Here is a 16,131-nt window from a genome sequence, read left to right as displayed (position 1 = left end):
CATTATTTCCCTGTCACTTTTAAATGATAGTTTAGTATAGAACACCAGATTGGCAGTTATTTATTCTCTGTGTTTTGAAGATGACATTAGTAATAGTATTATTTTTGTTTTCTGGATGATGTCATTATTCTAACTGTAGATAACTTGTTTTTTGTTTCCCATTGTCCTCCTGATTTTGTTTTTGTCTTTTATGTTAAACAGTTTTTGTGATGACTTAATCTAAGTGTGGATTTATTTTTACTTACACTACTTAAGACCTGTGGTTTTTTTTGTTTAAAATTCTTCATGCCTTTAAAAACCATTTTAAACATCTTTTAATACTCTATAATTGATGATTCTATTATCAGAAGTTATTGGGAGTTTTATCTTTTTTTTTTTTTTTTAACTTCTGATGGTTCGTTTGTGGTAAAGTTAAGAATGTCTCTTCAAGGTTTTCATCATTCTAAGGTCCTATTAGAGGGACATCACACATCGGATTTATGTGTGGGAAAAAGGGATATCCAATATAATTCTTAAAATATGGATATCTATTTAGCTAAATTTTAAGCTGCTTGGATGCAGGGGCTATCTCATTTGTTTTTTGTGTCTGCACATTTTAAAAAGAAGAACAATCTTAGAACTTGACTAAAAGTTAGAACTGTGAGATATCTAAAGTCCAACTGATATTATTTTAATATCTGTAGAAGTTGTGTAGCCCTTATACCCTCCTTGTAAGAATGCCAAATTAAGTAAGTAAATAAATAAATATTTTAAGTTTTTCAAGTTTAAAGGTCTTTAGAGTTACATGGAAAACACAAGGCTTATCTATCTTTTTAGATAAAGAAGAGCAAATTACAATTGAGTAATTACCTTCCTGATAGTGGTGGAATTCTACCATTAGACTAATGAATTAGTGATGTAATCATCCCCTCTTCCCCAGCTTTTGATGACTGGTATAGCAGCTTTAAATAAGATTAGTGAGTGTGTCCCATCAAAATTGGTGACAAAAATTTCGTTACTATCCTGGCTATCTGTGGATAATGTCAAAATGTTAAGAAAGAAACCCCTATGATATAAACTGGGTTTGTATAATGTTTGGTGTGAGAATATCTATAGCTCCAAGTCTTATACTAGCTGACATTTCTGGTTAAATGTTACCTTTGTTAACGTGGATGATAATTGTCTTCTGTAGTGGCTAAGCATCTTTCAACTCCAGGAAGATTTAAAATTAAGAATAGAAATGTCTCACAGAATCAAAGCCACAGAAATAATATTTTTCTGTTAAGGAATATGTGCATATTTGTTATGGCTAGTGAGAGTGATAAGCATGCAATTCCAACGTAAAACATGTATTAAGGAATAACGGGATATCTGTGTCTTTTTTTTAACATAATTTATGTTAAGGACTTTGGGGAACATTAGGAGAAGTTTAGGCTTGTAAGTCTAATTTACTAGATTTATGAAAGTATTTATATGTAAATTATTATGCTTTATTGAGTAAGACAGTTGAGGAACTAAGAAGGAAATAAAGTATATTACATTTGTAAATGTAGGTGAAAAATTTTGGTAGAATTTAATTAACCAGGTGGAAGTGGGACAAAACATTTATTCAGAAGCATCTCAAAAATGACTTCCAAAGTCTGCCACTCTTATACATAGGAAAAGATTTATAAGCTGAATCTAAAAGCTTTAAGGAATAACTGAATTTTTGCATTTTTTACTTTAATAAGTTGAATATTTTAAAAATCAAAGAAAGCTTCTGAAGAGCACAAAAATTACCCTTGCAGATACAAAACAACTCATATCAGCATGACTTACAGTATTCAATGTATTTCTGGATGTGATTAATTTGTTAGATAATGAGGGAAGACTTAATGTGGACTTTCATATTATATAGCATATATATTGTCTTGCATTCATTAAGATTTCAGATAGTTATTGAAAAAACTAATATTTTAAACAGACTCCTGAATATATCATAATAAAATATTTGTTTTTAATCTGATAGCACAAACAACTAAAATTTCTAAAATTCTTTTTGGAACTGGAACTTATCATTAAAGGTTAACTTTTGTGAAGTCACTTGACTTATGTAGGAGATGTCACTGCAATTCAGTAGGGAAAGGTGAGTCTTGTCACTAAATGCTTCTGGGTTAATTGAATATTTATGGGAGGGGAATCTTGACCCTTCCTACCTATAGAAAAATTAAATTGAAATAGATCGTTACCAAAAATGTAAAAGGTAGTAAGAATATGCTTCCAGAAGAAAACATGGAAAGATATTATCATGATCTAGGCGTAGCAAGGATTTATTAAACTGGACACTAAAGTATTAGAGACAAAAGATTGATAAATCAGAATTCTAAAACTATGAACTTTTCTTTGTAAGAAGACACACCATTAAGAGAGTGAAAAGACAAGCCATATACTAAAAGATATTTGCATTGTGTATATCTGACAAAGGACTTCTATCTAGAATATATAAAGTATGACAGTCAATAAGTAAAAGTCAGACAACTGATCGAAAAAAAAAAGTAGACTAAAGACTGGAATAGTTACTCTGCACAAGATCATGTTTACGTGGCCAATAAGCATATTGTTGAAAAGGTGCCCAATCCATAGTCCTTCAGAAAAGGCAAAGTAAAGCCACAATGAGATACCATTACACCCCCACCAGAATGGCTAGGATGGATCAACTGGTATTCTTATACATTGTTGATGTGAATATAAAATGGCATCACCACTTTGGAAAACCTTTTGGTTATTGGTTATATTTACTAATGCTAATCTTACATATACCCTGTGATCCAATATTCTATTCCTGGGTACATACCCCAAAGAAATGAATGCTTATATTTACCATGAACATAATTCCCATATTCATGGAAGCTTAAATAATAACCTCAAATGGAAAACAGCTCAAATGCTCATCAATAGTAGAATAAGTAGGGATCCCTGGGTGGCGCAGCGGTTTGGCGCCTGCCTTTGGCCCAGGGCACTATCCGGGAGACCCTGGATCGAATCCCACGTCGGGTTCCTGGTGCATGGAGCCTGCTTCTCCCTCTGCCTGTGTCTCTGCCCCTCTCTCTCTCTCTGTGTGTGACTATCATAAATAAATAAAAAATTAAAAAAAATAGTAGAATAAGTAAGTTAAAATTATATTTACATAATAGAATACCACACAACATTGAAGAAAGATAAACTCATGCTACATGCAGGAACATGGATGAATTTCATAGGTAATGTTGAAAAAAAGAAACAAACACAAAGTATGTACTGTAGGATTCATTTCTCTGAAACTGAAATAGGCAATCCTAATCTATGATAATAAGTCAGAATAGTGCTTACCTCACTGGCTGATACTAACTAAAGAGGAACCATGAAAAAACTTTCTGGGATGTTGGGAAATGTTATCTTCATCTACTGGTGGTTATATAATATTAAAATTTATTGAGTTGTGTGATATATGGACATTTTGCTGAACATATGTTAATATCAATGAAAAATAGATTTATAATTATTATCCCCACTTAGGAAGAATGTGAGGCTTACAGATGTTAAGTGATATGCTCATATAATCAGTAACTGGTGGACCTGGGAGTAAAAAGAAACCCAGGTTTTAGGATTCTAAGTCTAATGCTGACTTCAGCTCACCATACTGTTTCTCTGTGAAGGTAGGACTTGTGTTTGCAATGTTTTTATGTCAATATAACATCCAGCATAGTTCCTGTACTTATTAGGTAAATAACTATTTACTGATTTGAAAAATAGCAGTCATGTATTTGATGAGACTGAACATTAAAATTCTTAATCATTAATGTCTAACTTCAAATCATAGGTCCTCTAATTTCTATTTGAGCTTTGTTTTTTGCCTCCTGATTTCTTAACTATTTCTCTTGGACTCAGAAGTCTCGTATATTGACTCCTAGTTTTTATATCAAAAATATCATTATGAACTACTTGGAAGTTATATTTCTTATTTTTTTTATTAGATAGGGAAAGAGATATTTTCCTGTTTACTTAATTCTGGAGTTATTTAGATTAATATAATAGCAAAATAAGATTATTTTTCTTTCTTTTCCAGACGTTAACTTTGAGCAATCTGGCTTATGTTCTTGGGCAAATCTAGAACCTGTTCTAAATTACTTACATCAGAATTCTAACAATGTATGAACAAAAAAATTAGAATAATTATTAAGCAGAATGCTAGAAGAAATAGAGCTCAATCGATAGGAATCAAGAAGGAGCCTATATAACAATTGGAGAAAATTGTGTTAGTATTTTAGACCATGTTTCTTAATACGGTGTAGAATGAAGGGCCTTTTTGAAAAAAGTCTCTTTCCCTTTGACTTTTGGAACCAGGGAAGGGTGGTGCTATAATTCAGACCATTTTCTTTCTGTTGCCTGATATTTTATGGAGACTTGCCAGATAGAAATCTAGTAGGTCAATTAAGAATGTGAACTCTGAGCCTTTGTCACTAGGATATGTGTACTTCTGGAACATGCCAATAACTTTGTAGCAACTCTGTAATTTCACTTTTTAGGTGCTCAGATATTTTACCTTGTGTTGTTGTAGTATAATCACATTTAAAGTTTTATTAACTACTGAGTAGGTGATATGAATAATTGAAATTTATGCAAGGCATTAGGGGTCACAATACAATAGCTTCCATGTACCCACCAGGGAATTTAAGATAAAGAACTGTACTATTACCTTTGAAGATGCCCATAAGCTCTTTTGCATCCTATCCCCCTCCCTCTCCTTCAGAGTAAGACACTGTACTGAACCTGGGATTTATTGTTGCCTTGCCTCTCTTTTAGTCCATATATTTGTACCCCAAATGAAATCCTATGTTGCTCACTCTGTGTGTCCTTTGAATTTACTTTTTAACATAACGGTCCTGAGATTTATCTGTTGTTGTTGCATGTGGTTATAATTCATGGTCACGTGTATATTGTATCCAGTATGTGAATATATAATGATTTATGTATCTGTTCTGATATTGGACATTGGGTTGTTTTCAGGTGTTTGCTAGAATAAGCAATGTTGATAACATTTACATATAATATTGATAGGTAATATGGCTTAGAAAGGAAATACTGGATTTTGGGGGGAATTAGGCTTATTTGCATGTGATAGAAAAAGGCACATTTTTCCCATTTTTAGAGGGAAATAAATATAGTAGAAATGAACAGAGTGTAGACCATCTAGTCTTTTATCTGCAGATCTCCAGTTATCTACATTTGGAATACTATAAGCTAGTACAGTGTCATCTTTTCTTTGACCACTAGGGCAGAAGTTGATGATGCTGTGTAACCCTACTGAAGTCTCTTTTTAAAAAGAGGCCAGTGAAAGATGCCTTGAGACATTTTTTACACAGCCTGGAAGCTGTCACTGAGTCCTGAAATTGAAGCATGACATTGTGCAGTGATGCGCTAGTGGAGGAAGTACAGAACAGAATCAAGGATGTCCTTTGGGAAGCCGACAGAGTCTGTTACAAATGTAAAATCAAACTGCAGTGAGATGGAACTGAAGACTCACAGCACAGGCACACTTTCAATGAGATGTGCAACTTGCCACACACGGCACATCTGGCTTCCCGAGCAGTTTCATTCAGACCATTTGTGAGCCCATCAGAACCTTGAGTGGCAGGACAAGGTCAGCAGCAACAAGCATTTGGAATGCAGCCTGTGTAAGAGCTTTGAAATAATTCTTCTCCCAACACAGCTTTCCTGAGCTGGATGCGTGTGCAAAGTGGACTACAGCAGGATTCCTAAGCAACTGTTAAATAGCAAGCCGAGGTGGGGAAGGCACAAACTGAGAAGGTAGAAGTGTTTCAAGATTCACTACCATTCAGTCAGTCTAAGCAATGAGGGCTGGTAGGGCATGCTCAGCAGCTGACGAGCAGCCTGGCATGCAGCTGTAAGGGACAGGCTTTCTGTTTGGGAGCAAAAGCTTCAGGCCGGCTGTGCATCTAAAAAGCAGGCTCACAAACAATGATGGACTATTTGAATAACAGGCGCAGCTGCTAACAGAAGGGTAAACTTGACATCTGTTCTGTGGGGAAGAGATTGTTGCTCTCATTTTATTGTCTTTGGCCTTACTCTTGGGTCTGATTCAGGAAAGACATTTATGCACACACAAGCATATAAAAATAAAAGTAAAGTTCTGCTCTACTACTTTCTACTCCTTCACCAAAACAGAACGAAATTTCGTCAGAGTAGTGGTGGCAAAGAAACTCCAGGAGTAGAGAGTGTGACATTTTTAGTTTTTGATCAGTCTCATCACATTTTTAATTTATTGGCAGATGCTCAAGACTAATCATGCACTAGAACCAATACCACAATTATATCTTTATATTTGAAAATGCCTCATAGCCATTGTACTATATGCTATTTTCCAGTTACTTTCTGTGATTTCTTTCTTCTTCCAGGGCCTAGCATACTAGTAGCTGTATATCTCCTAGTAGGTGATCAATAAATACTTGTTTAGCTGGACTGAACTCCAAGGATTCCTATGTCAGTAGGTAATAACCTAATAGATGTCCAGTTTTCACCAGCTTCTCTTATCCTTAGCAGTTCCATGAGGTGGTCTAATTCTAACAGTCTGAAGATGCTCTGTTAGACCTGAAGTATGTCAACAGTGTTTTGCCTTTGTTGCCTCAAGTTTGCATCCTTCTTGGCTTTTTGTCTTGTTTTGCTAGGTTCTAAGTTATATACATATGTCAGTTCTGATGTCAGGAAGAGAAAGCCCATGATGAATTAGATGAATTAAAAGCATGAAGTTGGAAAGGGATAATAATAAGAATGGCAAATGGGTAAAAAACGGACTACCCATATATACAAATATAAAGGCAGAGTGGTAGAGAGAGAAAAGATAGGAAAACAGAGGCACAGACAGTCCAAGGAAGAGAATTAAGAGATTAGGCACAGAGTGGATAGTGTCCCCCAGCACCTAAAGAGAGACACTAAATACTGTGCTAGGTTAAAATCTCAGAATTTTCCAATTGACATGTTTCGTGTTACATGAAATAAAATGTGCCATTTGTGTGTATTGTTATGTTTACATATTTATCAAAACTCTTAAAATTGAGGTATACTTGGCATTCAACATTATATTAGCTTCAGGTATACAAACGTAATGATTCAGTATTTTTATGTATTGTGAAATGATCACCACAGGTCTAGTTAACATCCTTCATCATATATAGTTATCAAAGTTCTTAATTCACATGTGGGAGCCTGTATAATTTGATTTTTTTCCTTTGGCACCTTCAAAGCATGAATAACGTTTTCACACATAAATTAATCTGTATATAAAAAGATTTCATTGTTTAGCCCTACCACTTATAATTTGATGAATGAAATGTTGGATTTTTCTAGTATAGAAGCAGAGGAAATCATCTTGATTGTCAGTAAATTAGTCAACTGTGCAAACAGACATATTTTGAATTCCTGTCCTTTCAACTTTTAATGCTTTTGTAAGAAATCGAAGTGTGTAATTGACATTTAATATATTAGTTTCAAATGCTTTACTTTTTTAAAAGTTACTTAGTTTTGGCTTAGGACAGTAATAAATAAAGTAATTGGCTTTCCATTACACTATTATTAGATGGAAATAGTCTGTATTGCCCTCTATTGGTGATTAAGTTATTTTTTGACAAAATAATTGCTGTTACACATATTTATGTGTTTAAAAATTGTGTCAGCTGATATATCTTTACAGAGAAGCACCTTTTTTTTTTTTTTTTTTTTAAATGAAAAGCACTTTTAAAAACCGACCTAATTGTGGTAACCATGAATTGGCAAAAGGGGGACAATTGAGATTTGGGGCTTCTTGATTTAATAGTTTTATTGACTGAAGTAGTTTGAAATACTTTTGCCTTTGATTAATTTTCATTTTAATTTTTTCTTACCAGAGCTCCACCTCAGATAAGGCGTCCCAATCGAGAAGTAAGACCTCTGAGGAAAGAAATGCCAGGAGTAGGAGCCCGGGGACCTGTAGGCCGAGCACATCCTATATCAAAGGGTGAAAAACCCTCTACAAGTAGAGACAAGGATTATAGAGCAAGAGGAAGAGATGATAAGGCAAGACTCTCTTTGTAACTCATTCCCTTGAAGCCCATGACTTTTGGTGTATATTATAATTTTTTTGGCTTTTCAGGGTACCTCGGTTTTGATGTGGAAGAGATAAGTAAAACAGTCTGATTCAAAAACCTAAGCAGTCTTTGCATTTTGAAGACCATTCTGCAATGTTAATGACCTTAGAAGTATACTAAAAAAGAACACACAGAGATTTTTAGTAAGATGGATAGTGGAAGAAATATTCAAAATAAAGTTTTAAAACTTAAAATATATTTTAACATGTATTCTAAATTAAAATGAACAATAAATGAAAATAGTTGTAGGGGAAAGACTTATAAGGATGTGGATTTTTTTTTTCTCTTAATGAATTTTCCTTGGTTGGAGTTCACTGTGTATATTTACTTTATCTGGGAAATTGTTGGGTGAATGAACATAGTACTAGGTGGAAATTCTGTCCTGCCCTTAAGATGGATTGGAGGTAATCTTACAGAGTAGGGAGCCAGCCAGGATGACCTGACACATTTTTAGCCTTAATTTTAGTGATGCCATTTCCTGTTTCCATTGTGACATCAGGCATGAATGATGATGATTATTGGATTGCCACCAAGAAGTTTTAAATTCCTCTAGCTAGAGATTCAGGATATGTTCTCATGTTGATGCTGTGATACATACAATGAAAATATAACTTCAGGGGCACCTGGGTGGCTTAGTAGTTGAGCATCTGCCTTTGGCAGAAGAGGGAGGAGGGGAGGAGCCTGCTTCTTTCTCTGCCTATGTCTCTGCCTTTCTCTGTCTCTCATGAATAAATAAATAAAATCTTAAAAAAAAAAACAGAAAAGAAAAAATATAACTTCTCACTTAATAGCAAGTTGTTATCCTTCAAAATAAGATGCTATGTTTGAATTATTTTTATGATGTATAATTTCAATCAGTAGATAAGGCCTCTGCACAAACAACTTTCCCAGGCCTTGTGCATATTTAATCTGTGGTTTGAATAAAACTTTTTTTTTGTTTTTTTTTGTTTTTTTTAGTATTTCTATTCATGATATATAGATTCAAAGATAGATTCTATTTGTTTTTTGTCAGAACTATTATACCATAGAACAGTAAGTGATTCTATCTCTGATCCTTTTTGGGATTCGTGAGGAGGCACTACTTACTTACCCCTGCTGGTTTTCCCTCATTATCAAAAACCACCTGAATGGATACTTAAAAATCTCTGTCTTATGTGTCATCTTTGCTTCCCTTGTTTTTCACTTTTGTTGGCTAATTTTGGTTTGCATTTTAGAACATAAAGTAGGGGCTGAAGTCCAACTCTTGCTCTGCTAGGAGCTTTTAGGTAAACTTTTAGAACTAGGTGGGGAACTTTCAGTCTTTACCTTCATTTCACATTAACACAAGAGAATAACCTTAGTCATGGCTTACTGGATGCCTCCCTGCTAGGCACCATTTCCAGTGATTGGACAGTAATTCAGGAAACAATCCCATGAAGTAGGTACTCATCTTGTAAATGAAGAAACTGAGGTAGAGAGCCGAGGCCTTAACCCAAGGTCATAGAGTCAAAGCATGGAGCTTGGAATGGAATCTGTGAAGTCACAGATCTTTTTCCTCTTTATTTTAGGATTTTTTCATATTATGTAGTTATCCGTACCTAACTAGATTAAAAATGGGATTAGATTTGAAAGGAGTCCGAGAACAATTAAATAAATGTTGATTTTTAAATGTGATTTTTAAGCAAAGAACAAAGCAATGAGGCGGCATTTGTTGAATGTCAGATTCTTCTGGAGATTGCAAATTGTCTCTTAAAAATTTCCAAATAATTTTCTAAATCTTATTCTTTCATTGACATGTAAGTACTCAGAATGTCACTGGAAAGTAAGCCCTTTATTAAAAAAAAAAAAAGAACTCTACAGTTGTTTGAAGATAAAAGATGGTTTTTGAGTCACTCTGGACACAAAGGGGACTGCAATTTGTAAAAACAAACTCATGCAGAGTTTATTAGAATTTGAAAAGTGTACTTGGTTCAGCTATGGTTATTATGAGCACTCAATGCCCTTTAGAATTTTAGTGTCCTTAAAACTTACTGGAGGCTGTGGTAGGGTTTGAGAATGCTTAGGTGAAACTGACATACCCACTGCCTTTGAATATGCTATTTTGACAGTGAGTACTTTGTACTGGAGGGCTCCTCAGAAGTACAGTGGTCCCCAGTATCTTTGGTTCTGTGTATTGCAATCAGATTAAGAAAAAAAAAAACAGAACAGATTAGAAAATTCAGAAGGCATTAATGAGAGTAAGGACACTGTAATTTTTAGAAAAAATATTTAATTTTATCAATATATAGAAAAACCTTAATTATGTAATTATATATTGGTGTATAGTAGCTCGTGATCTCAAATGAACTTATTATTTTGTGTTGTGGTCAAAAGTTTGAAAGCTGCCATTGTACTTCAGCCAGCCACTTAACTTTATAGATGTAAAAAAAAAAAAAAAAAGTGAGGACAAGAGAAATTATATATCTTACCCAAGATTCTCAGTATCTGGATTTTTTTTTTTTTTAATTATTTGTTCATGGGAGACAGAGAGAGGCAGAGACCTAGGCAGAGGGAAAAGCGGGCTCCCTCTGGGTATCCTGATGCGGGACTCTATCCTAGAACTCCAGGATCATGACCTGAGCCAAAGGTGGAGGCTCAACCACTGAGCCACCCAGGAGCCTAGTATCTAGATTTTTTTTTTTTTTTTAGTATCTAGATTTTTTAATTTAGTGTTGCAAACTGGGTGATGGGGCAACTAATAATAATAGCAGTAGCAGATGTTAATCTTCCTTGAGTACACTTAACCTTTACTAGCCCCTTTTTGAAGTTTTATATATATATATATTGATTGGCTTATTTAATTCCTGTAAATACTTCTTGTGACCTCAGCATAATTTTCTCTGTTCTACATATGAAGAAATTGAGGCACCAGAGTCGTACCTGCAAGTGGTGGGGGGACTAGGAGTTGAACTCTTTATCACCTGAGCTTTTAATCAGTATGCTAGACAGCCTTTTGTTTCAAAATGCTTATTACTATCATATTTTAATATATCATGAATACTTGTTTCTTGTAAAAGAGTTCCCTTTCATTTTCTGGGAGTGATTAAATCTTCCCCACCCCTCTTTTTCTTTCTTTCTTTTTTTTTTTTTTTTAAGCTGTTGACAAGCTTCAGATGAGGTCCAAGCTTAAAAATACTGTTTTTCAGCAAGTAACAATCACTTTGTATAGCAATCTATTGCTCAGCCCTTACAATTTTTCGCTCCATGAGGTCCACAGAGTCATCACAAAGCCAGTTTCTTACCCTGTTTACTTGACACACCTTTGACTGATTGATTTTAATTTAAATTCAGTTAGCCAACATATAGTATATTATTAGTTTCAGATATACTTTTTAATAATTCATCAGTTGTAATCCCAGTGCTCATCCCATCACATTAACATACTTTTATTATGTGTGTGCTTTGTTTTAGTATACTTGCAGGGACTAGGAATACAGACTAACAAAATGTGACTCTTGGCCTCACGTTGAATATTTTCTTATTGATGAGAGGGAGTGAGATGAATCAATTGACCTTGACAGCTATATTTTTCAGTCTTATTTGAATGTACCTGAGAAAATTTGATGTATTATTTTTTAAACTATTGGAGCCTAGAGTTAGTATAGAAATATACATAGAAATAATAAATGCATTTTTTTATTAAAAAAAGATGGTCTAAAAATATTAGGTAGCAGAGGAAATGTTTTTGTATTGTAACCAAAAATAAATTTAATTCACAAAGCTCTGATTCGCAAGTATTTTTAAGACTATGGCTTTATGGTTAATTAACTCTTAGTGAAATGAGCAGTGCTTCTATTGCGATCTCATGATTAAAGCTGTATATACTTTTAAATAGAATTCAGATTAAAGTATGGTAAATTATATTCATAGAATTGATTTAAGGTTGTTAAACTTAAAGGACTTCATTTCATTGAGTTATATGTAACAAATGGCCCTTTTTGAATACTTTCCTTCTCATTACTGAGTAAGTGTAGGGATGTCTGATGTGAAGGGATACTGTAAACTGAATTGAGAAGTGTTGATAGGTGATTCTACAAATCAATAGTGACTTGAGAAAAACTTTTCTTTTTCTTATGAAGAAAAGGATACTGTCATATGGGTAAACTATTTGATGAATGATGATCATCCAACTATAGTAGTGTACTGGTAAATGTTGAATAGTTTCAGAAGAAAGTGTGTGTATATACACATTCACACATTTATTATAAATCTGATACAAATGATGTATAGTACATAATTTATAAATAATTAAATATATTGTACTCTTTATTGTAAATTCTGTAGAACTAATGGACTCTCACAGAATACCTTTGCTGATTTTTGCTCATCTCTTATATCTGTAGCCAACCTATGGTTGCAGTTAATAGATGACTAAAAGTATAGTTCTTTTTTTTTTCTTTAAAAAGACTTTATTTATTTATTCATGAGAGACACACAGAGAGAGAGAGACAGAGACACAGGCAGAGGGAGAAGCAGGCTGCACACAGGGAGCCTGACGTGGGACTCGATCCTGGGTCTCCAGGATCAGGCCCTGGGCTGAAGGCGGCACTAAACCACTGAGCTACCTGGGCTGCCCTAAAAGTGTAGTTCTGACATGAATGCTGGTGTTGGTATTCTTTTTAATTAATGAGATGAAAGTGAAATAATAGAAATGTATGTTGGTAGTTCACTCATTTGTCAATTATTTGAGCAACTTTGATGAATCAGGTAATAGTTTCAAATCCTGGAAAAATATTTTCTTAATTTTTGTGCAATTTATAATGTAAGAGCTGCAGAAATGACATACTTTTAAGTTTCATCTGCATTTTTAACATTTTCCCTATTAGTCTAGGCCATTAACAAAACAATAAATCAAGCCCTGGTCTGTAGCATCAGCTGATTCCTGTGGTGTAAATACTTCTCTTTTGACTGTTTCAAGTTACCAGCATAATGTCACTGACCTCAGAGTTGAGCTGAGCTTGGACATCCCTCTGACTGTGGGCCAGTGATTTTTTTCTTTTTATTTATTACTAATTAGTAATTCTGATGTTGGGTAGCTCACTACCTAGCAAGAGCAGTGACCACTTTGTTAAACAGATCTCATTGTTAGAAAATTGTTTTGCTGATCTGAAATTTATGTCTTTTGTTACTTTTTATTGGTTCTGGTTCTTTCCTTTGGAATAATATAGAGGAAATAGAGGTAGATAGGTCAGTTGGTCATGTGGCTCCACTAGTGTTTTCTTCTTCAGCTTACATGTCTCTAGTGTCCTTGGTCTTCCTCTATATGATGTGGTTTTGAATCATTCATTGCCCTGGATATTCTTCTCTGGGTGCAATTCACTTGTCATTTGAAATGCAAGACCCAGAGCTAGTAACTGACCGTCTTTCACTTAATCTGCCTGAGTGAGAAGACATACAATAAAATGCAAAAACCGTTATTTGTGCTTTAGGCCAACTTGTGTCATTGACTTTATATGATATTGGGTTAGTCACTAATTTTAGCCTCATTTTTTTTCACATAGAATGATTAGTCGATACTAATGAAAGCTCATTAACAAAGCTTTCTTGATAAGGGTAATTTAGACATTAGTAAAAAGATGCTAAAATATTTTCTTTAATGAGGAAAAAGGTCAGACTGCATGCTAAATATCAAATTCTTGCTAATGTTTTTTTTTTTTTTTAAATTCTTGCTAATGTTGACCTTCGTCAGTTAATGTGGAAATCTAAAGAAAGATTTCTAAGATCATTTCAGTGTTACTGCAGCTTTTATTATTATTATAAATTGTTCAGGTACTATCTTGGGTGAGGTTATCTTTTATTGCCTGAAAACTAAGTCTCTTTTAGGTATTAGTATTACAGTTAATCTAGCTCATTAACTGAAACCACAGTTACTTATGTTTGATGCCCTATTGTAGTTTATCTGAGTATTTTTTTTACATTGTTTTATTTAAATTCAATTTGTCAACATATAGTATATCACCCAGTACTCATTCTATCAAGTGCCCTCAGTGTATGTGAGTATTTGTTATGAAGGATGATGGTCACCTTTTTTGTTGGTTTCCCAGTGTAACCAAATTAATTATTTATTTTTAGTTTCCCTAAATCTGTTGTTTAATAATCTCACCATTTTGACTTGGAAGAGTTCCCAGAATCTTTTTTGGAGTACTTAATTTGTATTCAAATCTCATCTCTATCTTTGATAAACTTTGGATCCTAGGACAAGTCATTTGACTGATTTAACACCCATATTTCCTCTTCTGTGAATTGAGAAGCTTGACCTTGAGTATTACTAGAATGCAGACTTTCTTTCTCTGCTTCTAGTTGTCTACCCTATCCTTTTTCCACACAGTAGGCAGAAGGGTCATTTAAAAATGTAAATCAGATCCTGCCATTTCCCGATTCATTTAGAATAAAGTCCAAGCTTCTCCCTCTGGCCTTTTGGGCCCTAGGTGAGCTGGCCTCTGCCTGTCTCTCCAATCTGTGTTTTGTTTGCTCATTACCTTTTAATGACATGGACCACTCAGTTTTTTCATAGCATTTCACAGTTTATGATATGTATGTTTTTGTCTTGTTTACTTGTTACTGTTTCCCCTATTAGACTAGATGGTCAATTGAGGGCAGGTAGTGTATTTTTATTCACTGATAAAACCTACTGAAATGTATTAGACAGATATGCTCACATATTTATTATTCTTTTAAATCCTCTGATTCTTACTACTTTCAGATAAGTGTACAGCTTTTTCTTTCCCTTGGCAGTGTTTATCATGTCTTTTCTACCACTGGACATTCCTATTAAAATGGATGTCTACTTATATTTTTTAATAATTATTTTTTGGTAAGTCTCAGATTATAATGCCATTTGAATCAAGTTATGCTAAGTCTTAGATATATCAGTTTCTGTTGCATTCTTTAGTTGATTTATTTCCAGAAGAGTTTTAAAAATGATTAGAGAATTTCCAGTGATTTGTTTGAATGTGATTTTTAGCCTTTCCTACCTGTATTATACAGTGTGATTCTAGGCTGAGCTTATTTTAAATTTGTAGATACTATGTTTGTTGTGTAGATATGCCACAAACTTACTCTTTTTAATATTGTCAATATTGGTATCTATCATCTGAAACATAAGAATCTTATTGAAAATTGAGCTAATATTGTCACTGTGCCACCCAGAAACAGTAAAATATTCATTTTTTGTGTCAAGTCACCAAGAGCACTGTTTGGTCATTTACCTAGTTACTTAATGAGTTGAGCATTTGCCCAAGGGGAGCCATTTTAGTTCTCTGTCAGCACTTATGATCAAGCCTACGGTTTATCTCAGATGAAGTGTGGTAAGAGAGGTTCATTCTGTTTACTCTCTTCAGACTTAAGCTTAGGAAATTCATGCATTTTTTTTTTTGACTGTTTTCTCTTTCATTTTAGTATTAGGCAGTAACTGTGGGGCTGAAGCTCTAGGGAGATATTTGGCCCTGTCCCTTGAAGTAGTTCTAGTGGTTAACTATCTCTAGCAACTGAGCGCATTTCATTTAAAGCTTGAGTAATTCTTGGCAGAACCCATAGAAACCAGAGCATGTAATTGTTTTTTAAAGCTACCATATTATTAAATAAAGAATTTAGGATAAAGTATATTGCTTTAGTGGTCTTAATAATACTATTTAAAAAGATCCTTTTACCATGATCATTATAGTCACTTTATGATGTGGTCCAAGGACTTTACTAGGAAGAAACCCTGAATCCTGGGGGGTGAAAACAGGGAAAAGGCTTTGCAAGATGCAGTTCAGAGTCCCAAGGCCTTCCTCCTCTGTAGCCTCTTTCTTAGCTTTGGCAAATCATAGTTTGTAAAGCATTTAAGCTTTAAAAAGTTAGTCATGAAGTGGTCTGATGTTATGCAAAGGCCATGGGCTCAGAGAGCCAGGAAAAGCTGCATTAAAATCTCTACTCAGACATTTAATAATTATGAACTTGCTTAAATTACTTCACCTGAATCCTAGTTCCTTAT

The 16,131-nt window shown here is 34.1% G+C and overlaps 1 protein-coding gene across 13 annotated transcripts in view; it reads left to right on the top strand.

The window, feature by feature from the left end:
- KATNAL1 (katanin catalytic subunit A1 like 1) overlaps positions 1 to 16,131 on the top strand; it is a 77,477-nt gene that overhangs the window by 35,883 nt on the left and 25,463 nt on the right. For all 13 annotated transcript variants that reach the window (XM_041767789.1, XM_041767795.1, XM_041767788.1 and 10 more), the window contains one exon: positions 7,899 to 8,067. In XM_041767789.1, the coding sequence (XP_041623723.1) occupies positions 7,899 to 8,067 (169 nt within the window). The remainder of the gene's footprint in view (positions 1 to 7,898; positions 8,068 to 16,131) is intronic.

The sequence above is a fragment of the Vulpes lagopus genome, chromosome 8, assembly GCF_018345385.1.
Source record: "Vulpes lagopus strain Blue_001 chromosome 8, ASM1834538v1, whole genome shotgun sequence".
NCBI lineage: Eukaryota > Metazoa > Chordata > Mammalia > Carnivora > Canidae > Vulpes > Vulpes lagopus.
Note: the sequence above shows the minus strand (reverse complement) of the source record. Positions and strands in the feature narration are given on the sequence as shown.